General features: G+C 46.5%; 2 protein-coding genes across 3 annotated transcripts; one reads left to right on the forward strand and one right to left on the reverse strand.

Annotated features, from left to right (window-relative positions):
* Nucleotides 1-465: 465 nt before the first annotated feature.
* itih6 (inter-alpha-trypsin inhibitor heavy chain family member 6) lies at nt 466-10,441 on the forward strand. The gene is made up of 17 exons (XM_029506539.1): nt 466-778; nt 1,599-1,634; nt 2,544-2,698; nt 4,166-4,276; nt 4,374-4,621; nt 5,163-5,332; nt 5,451-5,567; nt 5,698-5,869; nt 5,972-7,534; nt 7,636-7,668; nt 7,823-7,840; nt 7,930-7,977; nt 8,073-8,102; nt 8,200-8,286; nt 8,380-8,493; nt 8,569-8,952; nt 9,420-10,441. Exons 1-17 carry the CDS (start codon nt 665-667, stop codon nt 9,704-9,706), a joined length of 3,687 nt encoding a protein of 1,228 aa, XP_029362399.1. The 5' UTR covers nt 466-664; the 3' UTR covers nt 9,707-10,441.
* Nucleotides 10,442-12,918: 2,477 nt separating this feature from the next.
* Nucleotides 12,919-17,022, reverse strand: gdi1 (GDP dissociation inhibitor 1). Of its 2 annotated transcripts, XM_029506540.1 has the most exons (11): nt 16,788-17,022; nt 15,694-15,801; nt 15,460-15,559; nt 15,239-15,373; nt 14,958-15,156; nt 14,644-14,775; nt 14,462-14,561; nt 14,200-14,371; nt 13,439-13,583; nt 13,259-13,313; nt 12,919-13,094 (listed from the first exon to the last, which is right to left on the reverse strand). In XM_029506540.1, the coding sequence occupies exons 1-11, from the start codon at nt 16,830-16,832 to the stop codon at nt 12,942-12,944; spliced, it is 1,344 nt and encodes a 447-aa protein (XP_029362400.1). In that variant the 5' UTR covers nt 16,833-17,022; the 3' UTR covers nt 12,919-12,941. The 2 variants fall into 2 exon arrangements, with proteins under 2 accessions (XP_029362400.1, XP_029362401.1); XM_029506541.1 differs by lacking the exon at nt 15,239-15,373.
* Between the last annotated feature and the right edge of the window lie 817 nt (nt 17,023-17,839).

Consider the following 17,839-nt stretch of genomic DNA (forward strand, 5'->3'; position numbering starts at 1 on the left):
CAGATTCTAACTTTTGTTTTCGTAGACGAGAAGATAAAAATGTATTTGGAAAAATGTAAATAAATAGTGTAAACAAAGAGCCTTTGTCTTCTGTCGTTGTGTGGAAAACAGTTTCTCACTCAAAGTTTTGTTTGTGTCGTTCTGGCAGCTCAGCTCTCCCGCAGAGAAAGATAAAAATCCAATGAAGAAATAATTCCGCGACTGACCGGCCAATAACAGGACTTTATGTGGGGGGTTATGCAATGAGACCAATTTGAGGAGAGTAAGTCAGAGTGGACACTTTCAGGAGGAGGAGGGGTGGTGTTTTCTTCAAATAGTGGAGCAGGGGTTAATAATCCCTCATTTCTCTGGAGCTCAGTGGCAGCAGCACGCCAAATTTCCAGTGAGCATGAACACAGCAGGCTGAGAGCTGCCGGATCCAACCTCTGCACAACTTTTTCTTTTTCCTGTTGTTGTTGTTGGTCGTTGAGCGGATGTTCACCTCATTTCGCAATTTTTCATTTTTATTTCTGATCTCTGATCTGAGGTGAGGGAGGGGACGTACCCTTTGGGAAAAAAAAAAAAAAAACCCCACCGTGTAAAATGTGAGGTGTGCGCAGAGTCCTGCTGTAAACGAGCTGCCTCAGTCCCGATCACAAACCTGAGACCTGAAATCCGGATCAATATGGACCTGATGAACTTTAAGATTCAGTGCCTTCTAGTTTTCTTGACTTTCTATGTGCGAGGAGGACTGTCAGGGGATTATGAAGCACACCTGGGGGCAAAAATTCTTTTACAGGTGAGGAGTTCATTTATTCATTCACTTATTTCACTTCCACTTTGTTTTCATGTACAAGTTATTGTAAAGAAATGATCAATTTCTCCCATTTTCATTTGAATTATTGAATATTCAGAATAAATTCAGCATTTCTAATTAATGATGTCATTTATTCAGTTTAGCTTTTGATTATCATGTAATTTAAATCCACATCATTTAAAGGACCCCATATATAAGTTACTTCAAAATACACTTTATTGACTTGTTTATTTATAACTATGGACCTGTGAGGGGGAGAATTCATTCAATGGAACCACGTCTTCCCTTCAGCTCTGACAGTGAATTATTCTGGAGACAAACACTGTGCTTTATTTTATATAGAAACAATAAAAATGGCCTCAACTCGTCCTCAGTCAGGAGTAATATTCTTAGAGAACAAGTCCGCCTCTCCTGAAGTGATCTTCACACAGGCACATTTCGCATGCTGCTATTTTTTCAGTGTAAATGATCCGATCTGTTTCCACTCCTAAAGGTATGTGTTTATGTTGAATTCCCAGCAATGTGCAGGATATGTGGTAATGTATTGACACAGCAGTGACTTGTGTGCAAAATTAACATTTGAGACCAAACCGTGCAGCTTCACTGGCCCTCTGTACAGTGAAAGCATTTATTTCCACTTCCACTTCCCCTCCATTTGTGAATGGCTTTGATTCAGACTACTCTGACACAAAATCTTTACCCAACCCTCACGCTCACGTCAAAAAGTCGTGGGAGTAATCACCTTCTTTACATCTTGAGTGACTTATTGCCTTGTTGTTGTTGTTGTTGTTTTGTTTTTCAGAGAGTGAGACGTCAAAGCAAACCAACAAAGGCAGTTGTAAGTTTGTCTAATTTCTATTTTTCACCGTTTTACATCAAACAGTAAAGTGCAATGATTTAACAGTCCTGAAGAATGAAATTACATATTTTCGTCACAAATAAATTGCCTGCATTAGCTATGTAGACAATTTACAATCAGAGACAACCTCCAACTCTTTTATGCTAATTTTAATTACCACTTCTTAAATCAGAGCTTTGGTGAAAGGACAGATGGGATATATTTGTTTACCTTCCTACTTCACGTCTATCAGCTAAAATTAAAAATGAGATAATTAGTTTCCTCTTAAAATCACATTATTACACTCTGCACTTCTTCCCTTTTACTTTGTCCCATCTTTAAATGGATTTGTATGTGGTTGTATAAATAGGAGCTTTGTTCCTGATGTACAAACGGAACTACAAAACAAACTTCACAAACGGGGAAAGAGCCACCAGCTCCTCTCAGGGTCTCATCAGTAGCTCCACTGTAGTTTCCCCTCAAGTTTGCTTCTGTGTCAACTGTGAAGGGGCTCCCAGAGAACATACAGTCATTAAGCACAAAACCGCAGCTTTCCTAAATACCAGCGGGTCGGAGGACTGATGTGGCTCCCTTCCTCCCGTCTGTCGCCTCGTCCTTGCAAGTCATGCGGCCGGGCCCGACCAGCTCGCCCTCAGCAGGCGCCAGCAGCACCCGAGTGAACAAGAGGAGGGAGCCGGCCGCGTGCAGGGAACTGTTTTATGTTTTAATGACTCAAATGGGGCCAAAAGGCAAAAGAGTTATTTGTGAGGTTTATGACTTATTGTTCTTCACACCCTGACTGCTGATGTCACATCAGTGTACAGTCTGTGGAGGTTGAAATCAGGCGATGAAACTGCTCATGAATCTCCTGCAGCCCGACGTGGCCTCACGTCTTTGTCGTGTTTCCAGCTGAAGGTGACAGACTACCACGTCAGGTGCTCCGTGGTGTCCCGCTACGCCGTCACAACGGTCCACAGCTCAGTGTGGAACCAGCTCCCCATCATCAAGGAGGCCGCATTCGAGGTGGACCTGCCCTCTTCTGCTTTTATCTCCAACTTCACCATGTGAGTCAGTTTTACATCATCTTTTGATGGTTACCTACGATCTTCTTCCCAACTGGGACCCTAAACTGACATAAATTAGATCACTGTAATCCGCCCTTCTCGCTGTTAAAGCCAAACCTTCAATATTTCCACATCATTCGTGTGCCTCTCCATTTTCTGTGCTTCTGATGTCTGATATCACTGTAAAGGTGAGAAAACGTATTTAATTCTCACTAAGTATGTTTTGGAAGATGGCTCCTCACAGCAGGTCATGTTGACAGCTCAGGTATCTACTGCGTACTGAAGCTGGCAGGGAAGTATTATATCTCTCCGGCAGGAATAATATTTCCCTGCAGTGAGGTGTGAAGCTGAAATGAGAAAAAGCAACGTTCTCGTGGACGGTGAGAGTCCAGAAATAAAACTTCAGAGGAATTATGTAAGGATCTAGAAATCCGGTGCAGAGTAGATGCATGATTTGATTACTAAGAGGGTTGGAAACCGCTCTGCTTTAAAAATGCTAAATATAAACAAAACAAATAAGTCAACATCGCAGGCCAAACACCGAGCCTGGAGCTGGATTTGGGAGCGGAAGCAGGTCAGGAGGGGGGCGTGGGGGGCTGCCTGGGGCAGATGAATGCCAGGCTTTGTGAATGCAAGTCAGAAATTTAAAAGAGAAAATGACAGGAGTTTGCCCAGTCCCCCTTTCTCTCCCCCACACAGTTTACCGAGGCAGCGAGCCAGGTTGGATATGCCACACACACACACAGCTACTGTACATACATGCATGTGGATGCAGTCTGGGATTTTTCAGGTACGTGTGAGGCTGGAGCTGAACTTCAGCTATAATCTGTCACATCTCACACATATATATTTCACCCGTAGAACCATGTGCACATCACCAAATACCTGAGAGGGGGGGGGGTGGCGCTGAGGCTGGGGCTGGTTCTTTGGCATATCTGTCTGAAACTAAGAAGTCTGTGTTCTGCGTGCAGGTCACTGATGTACGGCCTTCCTTCACCACATAAAATACAAGCACCTCCATTTTCCACTCTGCTCTGTCTCAAACAAGACTCGGCTTCAAGTCTGACGGTTTATTTTAGTAAGCCCTTGATGTTTTTTCTCTCTTTGGACGTTTTTGTTCAAAGGTCTTGACCTTTATTTAGCACCTTGTCACGTGACATCAGTGGACGTGCGCTGCGTGAACTGGGTTGGTTTTGGTTGGGATTTCAGCGGGAGCATCACCGGGATGCAAGCTCTCGCTTCATTAACGCTGTTTTCAGAGGGAAATGACTCTTTTCCACTCGACCTGTGTGCGACCCCTCCTACAAACTCCGTCCGCAAACAAGCGTGTTTGTGAAGCAGCTTTGTGGAATACAAGACGCACAAAATAAAGTCGCCGTGCTCCCCAACTCAGCGTGTTCCTGAGTGAAACATAATCTGGCTACTGTGAGTCACACAGAGAGCTGTTTCTTTCCTCTTTCCCATCAGCACCTCTAATGGCAAGGTGTATGCAGCCCAGGTGAAGGAAAGAGCTGCTGCCAGGAAAATATACGACGCTGCTAAGAAGCAAGGAAAAACAGCTGGACTTGTCGCAACCAAGTCAGTCACAAGCTAAACGATTTTTCCCCCCATTAGTTGAATTTTATTTATTTTGAATTTGAAAGCTTACACTGTTTGTTTTTCTGCTCGTTTCCAGAGAGAGGGAGATTGAGAAATTTCGCGTGGCAGTGAGCGTCCCTTCAGGAGCTCGGATGTCCTTCTCTCTGACTTACGAAGAGCTGCTGCCGCGGAGACTTGGCCGCTACGAGCTCAGTTTGGGTCTCAGGCCCGGGCAGGCTGTGCAGAACCTGACGGTGGCCGTCAGTATAACAGAGAGGACCGGCCTCAGTTTCATGAAGGTGCTTCCTCTGAAGAGAACCCGGCTGCTGTCCAACACAGCAAAAGGTAAAATCTGGTACCATCACAAGTCAAAATAAATAATAAGATGAATAAGATTAATTTACACACATTGCTGCATGCCAAACACAAAGCCTCAACACAAATAATACAGAATACATAACACAAAAAAAACAAACAAACACACAAAGAGTCAAGGAATTAAAGTCCAAGAAAGCAAGACACATCCGAACTGAATGAACACATGATGAATAACAATCTCTCATATCGCTGCAAGGAAAAGTTTAACATTCAGGGAAAAGTGTTTGTCTACCACCAGGTCAAAGTCCACTTTAATATACAGCCTATGTTGGAAAAAGGCTTTGTTCAAAGTGCTGATTTCACTTTGAGGAAACTAATGAAGCTTCCAAAAATACAAAAATACAGGTTGACGTGGACCATCCCTGTTTTTTCTGGCTTGCTCGTCATTGAGCATCATACAGATATGACCGAATTATCAATCACCTCATGTAACGTGGCAAACAAGCTGAATAATCATGAAAGTGTTTCAGGTCGATAAAATGACTAAAACACCCGTCTCGTCCTGCAGGTGATGCGGACCCCCCCCCCTCCACTCACGTTGAGCAGAGTGCTGGCTGTGCTCGGGTCCATTACAGTCCCACTGTGCAGCAGCAGAACAGCATGTCTTCTCAGGGTCTGGATGCTGATTTCATCATTCAGTATGACGTGAACCTCAGAGACCTCATAGGTGACGTCCAGGTCAGCAGCATTTCTCATCTCCGGCTTTCCAAACACACCTGTAATGGTGCTGCATACAGATCCAGACTGGTGTTTGTCTTTTACCACCCTCCTCGTTTCTGCTCTTGCTCTCTCTCAGGTGTATGATGGCTACTTTGTTCATTACTTTGCACCCAGGGGGCTTCCTGTGGTTCCCAAAGATGTGATATTTGTCATTGATGTCAGTGGCTCGATGATAGGCACCAAGATTAAACAGGTAAAGTGGACAAACAAGCACTTAAAGAACCTCGTTGACAAGACAACCGACAAATGAAAGAAAATACCACAATATGGTGCTCAAGTTAATGAGGCTTCTCTATATAAATGGTAATAATGTCTGTCAGTAGACCAAACAGGCCATGAGCACCATCCTCGGAGACCTTAGAGAGGGAGACCACTTCAACATCATCACCTTCTCAGACAAGGTGCACACGTGGAAGAAGGGACGAACGGTGCGAGCAACTCGGCAGAACGTACGAGACGCCAAAGACTTTGTGAAGAGAATCATTGCAGAAGGATGTGAGTGGAGACGTGATACGGTCTTAGCTGTAGCTTCATTATTCTGTGGTTGTTCTCCACCTTCTACGCTGATTGTCCCCGTTGTTCCACTTCCTGTCTCAGGGACCAATATCAACGCAGCTCTGCTTTCCGCCGCCCAGCTCGTCAACTCTCCGTCTTCAGGCTCTTCCAACCACCAATCATCTCACCGTGTCCCCTTGGTCATTTTCCTCACTGATGGAGAAGCCACCATCGGCGTAACAGTTGGTGACACCATCCTCAGTAACGCCAAGAAGGCCTTAGGCGCCGCCTCTTTGTTTGGACTTGCCTTTGGCGACGATGCAGACTTCCTCCTCCTGAAACGTCTGGCTCTGGACAACCGAGGCGTCGCCAGGATGGTGTACGAGGACGCAGATGCAGCCCTGCAGCTGAAGGGCTTCTATGACGAAGTGGCCAGCCCTCTGCTATCCGACATCCAGCTGTCCTACCTGGACGATCAGGCGTTTGACATCACCCGCTCTCTGTTTCCGAATTACTTCCAAGGCTCCGAGTTGGTGGTTGCAGGGAGGGTTAAAACGGGGGTCAAAGATTTAAAGGTGTCGATGTCGGCCATCGATTCGAAGCAGCGTGTCAAACTGGAAAATGATGTGTTGCTTTCTCATGCAAAGGGGAATGAGAGTGAAACTTCCCAGAGCTGCTCTGGCGGTTTAGAAGGTATCTCCAGCTTTGTGCATCGACTCTGGGCGTATTTCACCATCAAAGAGCTGCTGCTGGCCAAACTGAATACTACCGACCCTGCGACTCAGAGGTTACTGACAGAAAAGGCCACAAATCTCTCCCTCAAATATAACTTTGTAACACCGGTCACTTCTTTAGTTGTAGTGAAACCAGATGTGGATGAAGCAGCTCAGACTCCAACCACTGCAAAACCCTCCACAGCAGCAACAATAACCACAACGGCGACGACCACTGCGATCACGAAAGCACCAGCTGCTGGTGCTGCGAAAAAGCCTTTGAACCTCAGGCCCAAGAAAACCAAACCAGGCCCTCCTCAGCCGCCCCCAAATGCAACACACGCTAAAAAAGGCTCATCACCAACTTCCGCAGCAAACGCGGCAGTTTCGCCATCCAGGAAAACGACCACAACTTCAAGTCCCAACTCTGTCAAAACTGCCCCGGCGCCGTTATCTGGAAAAAAGCCTGCTCCTCCACAAAATGACTCTAAAACTGCTCCCCCTCCTCCTGCTGGGAAGATCTCCCCATCTCTGCTTAGCGCTCTAAAAACAGCCCCACCACCTGCACCCGGAAAGGTCTCCACGCCCCAGCCCAACGCCTCAGCGCCGTCAGTCAGACCTGACCCTGGCAGACACCTGACCCCCCAGCCCGGCGTGGCGAGGACAGCTCTCCCTCCTGTCAAAGCCCCGTTGCCCTCCGCAGTGGCAGACAGCAGCAGCACATCTGCTCCAGATGTTCCTCACCCTGGACTCACCACAGCTCCGCCTCAGGAAATGATGATCCCGCTCACCTCTCCCACGCCGGCGGTGGCACCGGCGGCAGAAGACGTCAACAACACAAAGGCAGCCGCTGACACCGACGTCAGCATCGCCACCCTGGTGTTGGCCACTTTCGCCCCCATGCCTGGTATAACAGAGGGGCCGCAACTGTGGGAGGCAGCGGGGCTTCTGGGTGGGTCATGCTGCAGATCTCCACCACATCCACCCAGAGCTTTTCTGTGAATACTGAGGCTGCAGGCTAAATGTTTTTTTTTTTTTTTATCTCTCCACCAGATGTCTCTACTTCCATTCAGATTGAGAGAAAAGGTAAAACGCTCATCCTCTCTCTGTTCCTGACAGCGGAAGAAGAAACCCTCAGATCATTTGACATTTGAAAAACCGAATATCACAACTGTGTAAATGCAACCACTGATTGTGATATGACACGATAATCAGTTTGTATTTCTTTCCTGTCCCGTAGATATTGACCTGGTGAAAGGTGAGTGTCACCATTAATGCTGTTTCCTGCACGATGGGTGAAAACTCCTTGTTGGGAAGGCTTTGTTAATTCTTGCTTCCATTTCTCAGACTACGACGCTACCTATGACTACGACTACGACCTCAACTATGACACCTGTAAGTTTTAAATGTACATCAGTGGGAAGTCTGCACTCAAGCAGCTTTTCAAAAAAATTAAATCTCACGTCAAATGAATTTTCTGACGGTTTCAGACGATGACACTGAAGACACAGAATCATATGGTGAGTGTTGAGTGGCTGCTGATTGCATGTGATTGTGTGGAGTTCCATTTTATTTCTGAAACAGCTTCAGCACATGTAGCCCTGCCTTTGGTTTCAGTGTTTGGGAGCGACGAGGACTGTTCTTTAGTTGAATGTCTTGAGGCTCCTTCCAGACTGAGCACCGTCAAGGTCTTCTCCTCCTCAGGTCAAGAGCTTCGGCTGTGTTTATCTGCTTCAAACTCATTTTTTGTTTTATATAACCGCCATCACATTAAATTCCCCGTGCTGCCCATTGCAGTTGATGGAGATCCACATTTTGTGGTCCAGCTGCCAAAGCTGCATCAGAGCTTGTGCTTCACAGTCGACGGCAGAGCGAACGATGTTCTCAGACTGTTGGAGGACCCTGTTCGAGGTACCTGTTGCATAAATATGTTTTATTTCAGACCTGGATTGTAAATCAGGTTCATTGCTTTCTTTCTTCCTGAAGGGATCATCGTGGACGGCCAGCTGATAGGAGCTCCCCCCAAGCATGGCGCGGAAGAACGCCCCCGAACCTACTTCAACCGCCTCACCGTCTCCACAGCCACGGGCGGCTCCGGCGGCCTCATGATCACGATCTCGTTGGACGCCGTTGTGGTGGAGGGCGAAGGCCGGGAGGTCCTTCCCATCAACCAGCAGGGGTCTGTGATGAGGCAGGGCGTGACGGTTTCTGTGGACAACCATCGGAGCTGCTGGCTCGAGCTGACCAAGGATGTGCGCTTCCTGGTCCTGTTCCACCACTATAAACACCCCAGTTACCTGCAGATGGCTCACTTAGGTTTCTACATCACAGACGGACGGGGGCTGTCTGACTCAACTCAAGGCCTGCTGGGTACGTACACTGAAGTGTTCAGATCCTTTACGCCGGTAAAAGCGCCAATACAACGATGGAAGAATAACAAACAAATCTGCCCGAGGCCGTACACTACAACAATTACCGCCAAAGACCACAAAGCTCTTCAAGATAACAACTTAAAAGTGTCAAAAGTTCATAAAAACAAAGCGCACCACTTTCCGAATAAATACAGTTTAATGAGAAAAGTATCCGTGTTTAATGTCCGAAATGTTAACTTCAGTTCTCTCAGTTGTGATTACAGTGTGGAATAAAGCGTTTAGTCAGCTTCCACAAATGACCAACAGGAAGAGCATGGCCAACCACCTCATCAAAATAAAAGTCTATCCAACACACGCCTTAAAGGAAACACAGAGTAGCATGAAAGTGTAACGCCCAGCTACACACACCTTAATTATAGCTGCTGAGTAAATAAACTCACATCAACCATCTTTGTCTGCCTACAGGCCAGTTTCAACACACTGACATGAGCGTGGCGGTGACGAAGGATCCAGAGAGCGGAGCTGCTCACCGAAACAGCAAGGAGGGCATTTCAGCCAGGGGGGTCCTGAGGTGGGGGTCCGAGCACGTGCCGGTCACCCTGCAAGACAAGGTGCTCAAAGACACGGTGCGGAAACGCCACTTGGGCAAGTGTTGGGTGGTGCCCAAGGCGGAGATCCAGAGACTTCTGGGTCACCCATACGACAGCTACGTGGTGGGCCGAGCCGGCTCCAACCTCGGTGGCTCTCTGTAGGTGACGGCAAAGAGACACGTCGCCACATGTCGAATGAGGCTGTCAGCTTTTCTGTAAGGAGCAGTGAATCACCGCTGTGGCTGCAGATGAAGGAATAATGAGGACGTATAGCTCGATGGAGTGAATGATGCTTTGTGCCTTCGCCTGAATTTGAATCGGATTCACCCTCTGTGTTCTGACGGAGACACAATGTTCCTCTGGTCGCATGGCAACCGCAACATGTCCACTTGTGCTGCAGCAGTTTTGCACTCGCTCCGAAATTTCCACAACCAACTCAACTTAGAAAGATATCTACCAGAATATTCTTATATCTCATGGATGATTATTAGGCAAAGCCAGATTCTTCTGCCTCAGGGGAATGTGTAATTATTAAAACGGCATTATTCTTTTAGTGTATATAAAATATTATTGTATGTATGTATAGACGGCTTTCCCACCGAAGAACAAATCGTGTTCAAAAAGAACCACAAAAACAAAATCAGGGTCTTTTCCAGGTTTGCCATGTGCTTTTTATTTTTCTATCATTTCATTCATAGTTTAATTCGTTTTATTTGTTACACAAGACATTAGGCATTGTTCACGTACTAGTGATCAAACAAGGACAGTAAGTTTTCTACTACTCAGCCTGAACTATTTCTTTTGTCAATTTCAAAGGATGTTGTCAATAGTGGATTTTTTTAAAAGGCCAAACTGGATGGAAATTAAAACAGTACGACCACACATTAGGCTTTTGTTTTCAATAAATTGAAAAACAAAAAAAGACAAAAAAGAGAGGGGGCAGTATGTGATGCTGCTGGGGGGAAAGAGAAGGCTTTAAATATATCTATGTTCAAAGAGTAAACAGTGTTCCAGTTTTAGCACGTTTCCAGGATGAAGACCACACACACAATTTTCAGCAATGAACCGCGTGAGACAGTTTGAATGTGAATATTTAGATTTCACCTGTGATCCTTCCACCAAAGCCTGTTTCTCAGCAATGCTAATGAATCATATCAGCTCATGATGCCACACTGGAATGATTTTAGGTAAACATAACACACGAACACAACAAATAAACAACAAAAAATTTAAATAAAAGGTCATTTTCGGTGTGCATCACTTTTAAAATCCACTTCGTCGTCGGAGCAGAAACCAACAGCAAAGCATGAGTCTGACGTAAACCCAAACAAATAGAGCATAAGAGTAAGACACGTCAACACCCCCAAACACGTGGACTTTGTTTAGAGTTGTTCGGGGCCTGGCCTCGGAGGAAAACGCTTCAGTATTTATTTATCTTTTTAAAGGAAATGATCAGAGCGTTTGTTTGTTGATGTGTAGGAAGCTGAGCCACAGATCAGTCTGTCTGCGAGCAAAGCTGTGAAGAACTGCCCCCTGCTCAGGTGTAGAAAACAATTACCCCCCCCGGCTCCCGTCTCTGTAGCAGTCAGACTGATCTGCACAGCGACAAACCAACAAACTGAACGTTCAACGTCGCCAGCAAGTTTTTCTCCAATGAGCAGAAACCCCATTTTTGGCACAAGATCTAACTTGCCAGTGAGTGAGTGAGAGTTCTTTCTTTTTCCTCTTGATTTTTTTTATTTTTTATTTTGAAAGAGCCCGTCCATTTGAATCAGGCCCCCATTTAAGGCTGCTACCAAACAAAAAGCATCTTGGTTCATTCTGGTGTGGCGGCACTTGTAACTGTGGTTTCATACTTTTGCTACAAAGTCTATTTAAATGATGGGAGTTTCCAGCTTTTCCCGTCTTTGTTAACAACTACAGTTTCTCAGAGGATTTAGTCTCAATGGGAATGACTTATCTGAATGACGCGCACACACACACGCACACACACACACACACACAAAAGATCTGGTGCTTTCACTATGAGCCGAAATTTCAGTCTTCGCTTTCTTTTCACTCAAAGGTGAACCTCTTCAAACGTCGAATCAAAAACATTCTCCACACACGTTCTTTATTCCTCCCTGCAGCGCACACTTCCTCGCATTCCCAGTTTCCCCACAATCAGCATGTTTTGGTCACTCGTTCCTTCACCATTCAGAAACCAGAACACTTCACGGAAAAGCCTCACCCAGAATCAGACAAATCCCCTTCATCTCCTCTTTAGCTCCCGACATTCCCCTTTTTTTTGTGTGTTTTTGTTGTTGTGTTTTTTTTTTTTTCCATTTTGAAGACCACAGTTCCAACCTCAGCTCTGTAAACTTCATAACTTCAGCCAGTGAAATACGCACCAAATATATAGAAATAAAACTCTTCAATAATTTAAAATGTTAGAAAGCAAACTATCGAAATTCAAAAATTGACATCACAACAACAGAAAAACAAAGGAAGTGTTGCTTGTTTGTGTTTTGAGGGGTGGAAAGAGGGGGGGGGGTTGACAAATAATAGCCACTGGTTAGCTTGCCTGCTAGCACAGGGAACACAACAGCATTGCGTAGTGAGCACTATCAGTTGACAGAACAGCCCATTTATATGTAACTTTTAATCACTTTTTTTTTTTTTTTCTTTTTGCCCGATCAACAGATTTTGCCAAAAGGAACGGCGTCTATTGACTTAACACAGGTAAAAGACCAAGTAAGAGAAAAGTGAAAGCAGGGTTGACAGGAGCGATGCGTGGAATGGTCCAGCCTTCATACCACAGTGTCGTTTGTTTGAGTCTATGTACAATACTACTGTGTGTAAAAGATGCATGCATGTCAACTGGAGGTGAGCCCTTCCAGAGGATTCTACACTAAGCGGATACAGGGTCTCTCACATCACCCCCCCCCCCCCCCCCCCACCGAAAAAACCCTCCGCCCGCTCTGATACGGGGAGAGAGACGTTACAGAAAGAATGAAATGCTTTGAAAATTCAACGACAAGTAATAAATCCACCTCTAAAGATAATAGTTAAGACATGATTATACTGTAAAGTCTACAATGGAATGAAAGACCGTATCAACCCTGCTTTACGGTGACAGAGATAGGGAGTGTGAGTATTTGAACAGCGTGTGTGTTGTGTGTGTTTTTGTGAGCATTAATGTGTTTTTAACTCGTGTCAAAGAGAGAGAGGGACGTGAGGAGAAGGAGGCAGGCAGAGCCGGGAAACCCCGCCCTTCTTCTAATTTTTGCCTCCGTTTGTTATTTTTGTTGTTGTTGTTGTTGTTTTTTAAAGCACTGCTCGGACAGCCAACCCCCCCCCCTTCTCCCCTCCACCCCCCACCCCCTCTCTCTCTGTAGGGAAGCCCCTCACTGCCCGCTCACTGCTCGTCCTCCCCAAACACGTCGTTCTGTTTGCGTTTCATGTTCTCAAAGTCAAAGTCGCTCCCGGTCATACGTTTGTAGATGTCCTTGATGTCGTTGCAGGTGGTCTCGAAGTGAGTGGTGGCGTCGTAGGACCTCGAGGCGAAGACCTGGGACAGAAGAGACGGCGACAGTGAGATTAGCAGGATTAGATGAGAGTCCTTCTGAGACGAGCTGAGAGCTTTTCACCGCCACAAACATCGGCTGTAAGTATCGTCTTTTTCTCAGGAAAGCGGTGTTTATATACAGGTTCTGTCGGGGGCGGCGGACTCACCTGACTCTCAGAACCGTCATCTGTGGGCTCGTAAAGGTCACTAATAGCCACAAACCTGATGGGAAAGAACAAAAAGCACAGGTTTTTGTTGTTGTTGTTGTTGTTTGTTTTGATTTTGTTTTCACAAAATGCCCCAGAGACAGAACGGCAGACGTTAGCAGAAGAGAACGTGTGACTGACTTTTGGTCGATGGGCTCCAGCAGCTCCAGGGCCGGTTCGATCTCGGCCTCGGGCTCGCTGGTTTCCACTGTGGTGCTGACGATGGCGATGTACTTCCCCTGGGCCGCCACGTTGTGAGCGTAGGAGATCATGCACACGTAGATATCTGCAGAGTTGACAAAGCGTTTCAATCAAAGAGAGTCACACAGAAGGGTTTTTTGTCTTTTCGGCCATTTGAGGGCAGAAGAAACAAACTGCAGTTCATATCCAGGATATAACCTTTATTTCACCTTTTTCAGTAAAGTTAATGTGCGCTTTTAGAGTTTATTCACTGAAAACCAAGTGACAGGTCAGAAAATCAACACAATGAGCTTAAACGCGCTGAAATAGGATGGATATCCTATGGATATAGGAGGATGATTCTCATCGACTGGTTATGTTGAACAAGCTCATTCACATAAAAGAGGCCATGTGATTGTGGATGTAAGATCGCTGATCGCAGCGACTTTTAAGAGTTAAACTTCTGCCACTTCTGTCACTATTTTTATGGATAATCAGTTAAATAGCTGAAAGCCAGATTTGATATGTTGCATTAAGACTGAATAGTTTTTCTGGAAGTGGGTAACTTAGAAATATGCTATCACAGACTGTCTCTCCATAAGTAGCACTGAAGGCTCAGAGGCTCAGACCCGAATCAGTGACTTTACCAGAAGGAGCTTCAGTGTGAATGATTTCCTAACTTCTGTCTCCGCTAGTCGCTGAAAGGTGACGTTGCCGCTCACCTGAGTTGCGGTTAACCTGATTCTGAGGAATGATGATCTGGCAGGAGTTGGCGTCATTAGTGTTTTTGATGGGGTGGTTGAGGATGCAGATCACGCGGATCACCTGGCCCGCCTTACGGACGCGGTCGGGGATGTAGCTGGGGTCGCAGATGAGCTGCTTGCAGCGAGCCACCTGCGACAGAACACACGGTCTGATCTCCTCCGGCTGAACAGACAATCTATTGCTTCTTATGACAGAATAAATAAATCAGCACGGCTGTACCTCGCCCTCAGACTTCACGCCGATCACGTGTCCACCTTCCATCACAATCTCATCCACTGGTTTGTTCAGCATGTAGGTTCCTCCGTAGATTGCACTCAACCTTCAGGTGACAGAGGAAAATGATTTTGTTAAAAACCTCCTACGGACAATCTGCGTCGAAGCCTCAGTCGTGATGGAAATACCTGGCAAATCCCTGCGGCAGCTCCCCCAGTCCGTACAAGGGGTAGAGGTAGGGGCTCTTTCCGTACCGCGCCAGTGATTCACTGTACAGTTTGATGCGATTGATTGTGTCCAAACAGGGAACATCAAGGTAGCTGAGGGAGAAGAAAAACAGAGGAAGTTGATCCTGACCTACATACAGGTGTGTTTTAAACAATACTCAGCCGTACAATCAGACGTCAGGTGGTCAGAAACCACATTTCATCTTCTCCCAAATGCTCAGCGGAGCTTATACTCCTCAGTCGGGACCAGACGAGATGTCAGAAACAGCTCTTACTCATCCGTCCTGTAGAGGGCCAGGGCGTGGCCCGTGAAGTCGATCACATCCTGGCCGAGGTCGAACTTCTTGTAAACATCCCTCATCGTTGTGGTTTTGGGGTCCACGCCCTCGAAGGTTTTGGGGTCGTTCTCGTCAAAATTGGCCACAAAGACTAAGAATTTGCGAAACCTTCTCTTCTCGAACATCCCCATCAGGTCTGGAATTTCAAACGAAGGATTAATGTCGACTATTTGCTTGCGATTCATTTATATATTTTTAGAACCTGGAATGAGACTCACTTGAAGCTAGCGCCTCGGTCTCGGTTGACGGGACCTTGTAGATCTTTCCTCCTTTGTAGACGAAGCTTCCCTCCACTACCTTAAAGTCAAGGTACCGCGTCACTTCTGTGTATAGCAGCATCTTCACAAGCTGACCTGCAACCACACAGGGACAGACGTCACCTCTGAACATCTGCCGCCAACACATTCTCTCCGTACAGACTGGGTGACGAGGGACTGACCGTTGGCCATGAGGAACTTGGGGATGAGGTCGACGTTCCAGTCTCTTCCTCTGCCCATTGACTCAGGCGGGCTATCTGGGAGACTGAAGCGCTTGTACAGCTGTGGAAGACGACAGGGAAGAGACACATCAGCGGTAGAAACCCGTAAACGCTCACAGGGTCCCAAAGCATTTCAGGGGATACAAGCAAAACGAGATGTAGTGAGGGGCATAAAAATAAATGGATTGGTTTTACCTCCTCCAGGGGGGTGATGGAGGAGCTCTCGCCGCCGTAGTAGGGGTTCCTGTCCATGTGCAGAACCTTTTTGCCGTTCACAGACATGATCCCGGACAGAATGCACTCCTGTGGGGAAACAAGATTTAGCATCCTGCACCGTCTTCTACAACGTGGCACCGATTTGAAAGGACACAACACAATTCAAAGCGCATCTTCCTCTGAGGGGGCAATAAAGTCCATTGAAGGCGTCTGTAAAACAGACGAGACAGAACTGAAGAGGGGTTGGATTTACTGCAGGCCTCTGCCGTCTCACTGCTTTACTTCACCTTAGTGTGCCTAATAAATGAGCCAAGTGAGTGTGTCTGCAAGTTAGGAGGCTTTGACAGAAGGCTGCAGACTAGACAGGAGGAACGTTGTGCGCATGCGCGACTGGACCGCTTCACCCAAGTAGCCACGGTTGTAACAATAATAATAATAATAACAACAATAATAATATTTATGACACTAATAATCATTTGTATGAGTGATAGTAAGGTCCAAACGACTTCATCACGCCATGAATGAGTTACTGGGATGACGCGTTGGCAGGAGGATATTTGACACCTTTCGCAAAAAAGACCGAATTGACAACGTCGACACAATTATTGCCGCACAAAGTGTGTCGGTGAGTGTCGGTGACTGCCGTTGGGGAGGTGGGGGTGGGGTGGGGCTCGGTCATTCACCAAACCGGAGCTCGGGCCTGCGCCGAGCTCAGGATGGAGGCCTGCGTGTGCAGCGGGGACCATGACACGCTGTGGGGTTACGCCTAGGAGATGCTACAGGGTGTAACACAACACTGAGAGCCGGCTGACACACACACACACAAACAACTCCCTCTGCTTTGTTTTCCTCCCGTCATGCACGTCCCCGGACGGCTGCTTTCCTGGCTGAAGACATTTTCTGCTTATTTCTCTGGAGCGCATCTCTCCTCGGGGAGGCGTCATGTCACCGGCTCTCCGGGATGCGGGCGGCTTTCACTCCCTCATCTCCTTATTTTTTTCATTTATTTATTTCATTTTCTTATTTATTCATTTCAGTGATCTCACCACAAAAAGAAAAGCTCGGCCACTCACCGTGAGTCCGGTGCCCAGAACGATCACATCATATTCCTCATCCATGTTGTATCGCCCTCTTTTCGCCTGGAGAAATGAAGGGTATCCGACCGGGAACGACTGGCTCTCTGTCTCTGCCTCGACTGCTTCAAAATGGGGCTCGTTCAAAGTGGGCTGTTATTTATTAATCATCGGGCTTTAATGGCCAAAGGAATAAAGTGTCCACACTGTCACCGGCGAGGACGACCAAAGATGGCCCTGATCGTGGAGCGCTCTAGAACAATGTGGCTGCGCGTCGGGAAATAGTGCGCATCCTCCTTCTCTCTCTTCCCGTTTTGCCACACAATGGGCTCAAACCGAAAAGCTGTCTGTAACAGGAACCCCCCCCCCCCCCCCCACCACCACCACCAACACCACCACCACCACCACCACCCCCTCCACAAAAAAAAAAAAAAAAAAAAAAAAAAAAAAACACCTCCTCCCCTCTTTATCCTGCGATTGTGCACACTTTCAATTTCAGATTCGACTTTTATCTGTTTTTCTTGTTTCGCGTTTTTAATTTTTAATTTATTATTTTTTATTTTGCTTCCTTCCCTGCCCTTCCTCTCCAGTTGCAGGCGCAGCGTTGCGTGGATGATGCAGGCAGCGGTATCCCTCCGCCGCCACAGCTGTGTGGATGGGGAGTTGCTTTCACGCACGAAAACCTCTTCAGTACAAAATATTCAAACTTTATTTGTACTTTTGTTTTGTTTTGGGGTTTGTTTTTTTTTTTTTTCATTTCACCGTGTGTGTGTGTCTGTGTGTGAGAGAGGACGGCGGATGTGTGATGGGACAGATAGTAAAATAAGTCACGTGTTTTCAAACTGTCAGCACCATGGACAGCTGCCAGGTGTACCTGTCATTCATTCATTCATTCATTCATTCAATTTCACTGCATCATAAACATCACAGGGACATTCACCCTCATTAAAAAAACCACAGTTTTTCTGACCAACCACCTCTGACAGGAACAAGTCTGTTAAAGTAGCACACGTGCTCTAAGAAATGGATTTCTGCATGTTTGTGAAGCATCT

Source organism: Echeneis naucrates, chromosome 7 (assembly GCF_900963305.1).
Source record: "Echeneis naucrates chromosome 7, fEcheNa1.1, whole genome shotgun sequence".
Classification (NCBI taxonomy): domain Eukaryota; kingdom Metazoa; phylum Chordata; class Actinopteri; order Carangiformes; family Echeneidae; genus Echeneis; species Echeneis naucrates.

What these genes read in the sequence shown, in the direction of transcription:
- itih6 (XM_029506539.1), top strand. Translation starts at nt 665, where the DNA reads ATGGACCTGATGAACTTTAAGATTCAGTGCCTTCTAGTTTTCTTGACT. An exon ending in TAGGCACCAAGATTAAACAG is followed by an intron (nt 5,568 to 5,697) that starts GTAAAGTGGACA and finishes GTCTGTCAGTAG; the next exon opens with ACCAAACAGGCCATGAGCAC. An exon ending in GGAGGCAGCGGGGCTTCTGG is followed by an intron (nt 7,535 to 7,635) that starts GTGGGTCATGCT and finishes TCTCTCCACCAG; the next exon opens with ATGTCTCTACTTCCATTCAG.
- gdi1 (XM_029506540.1), bottom strand. Translation starts at nt 16,832, where the DNA reads ATGGATGAGGAATATGATGTGATCGTTCTGGGCACCGGACTCACG. An exon ending in CTGCCGCAGGGATTTGCCAG is followed by an intron (nt 14,562 to 14,643) that starts GTATTTCCATCA and finishes TGTCACCTGAAG; the next exon opens with GTTGAGTGCAATCTACGGAG. An exon ending in CTGGAGCCCATCGACCAAAA is followed by an intron (nt 13,314 to 13,438) that starts GTCAGTCACACG and finishes CTTTCCCATCAG; the next exon opens with GTTTGTGGCTATTAGTGACC.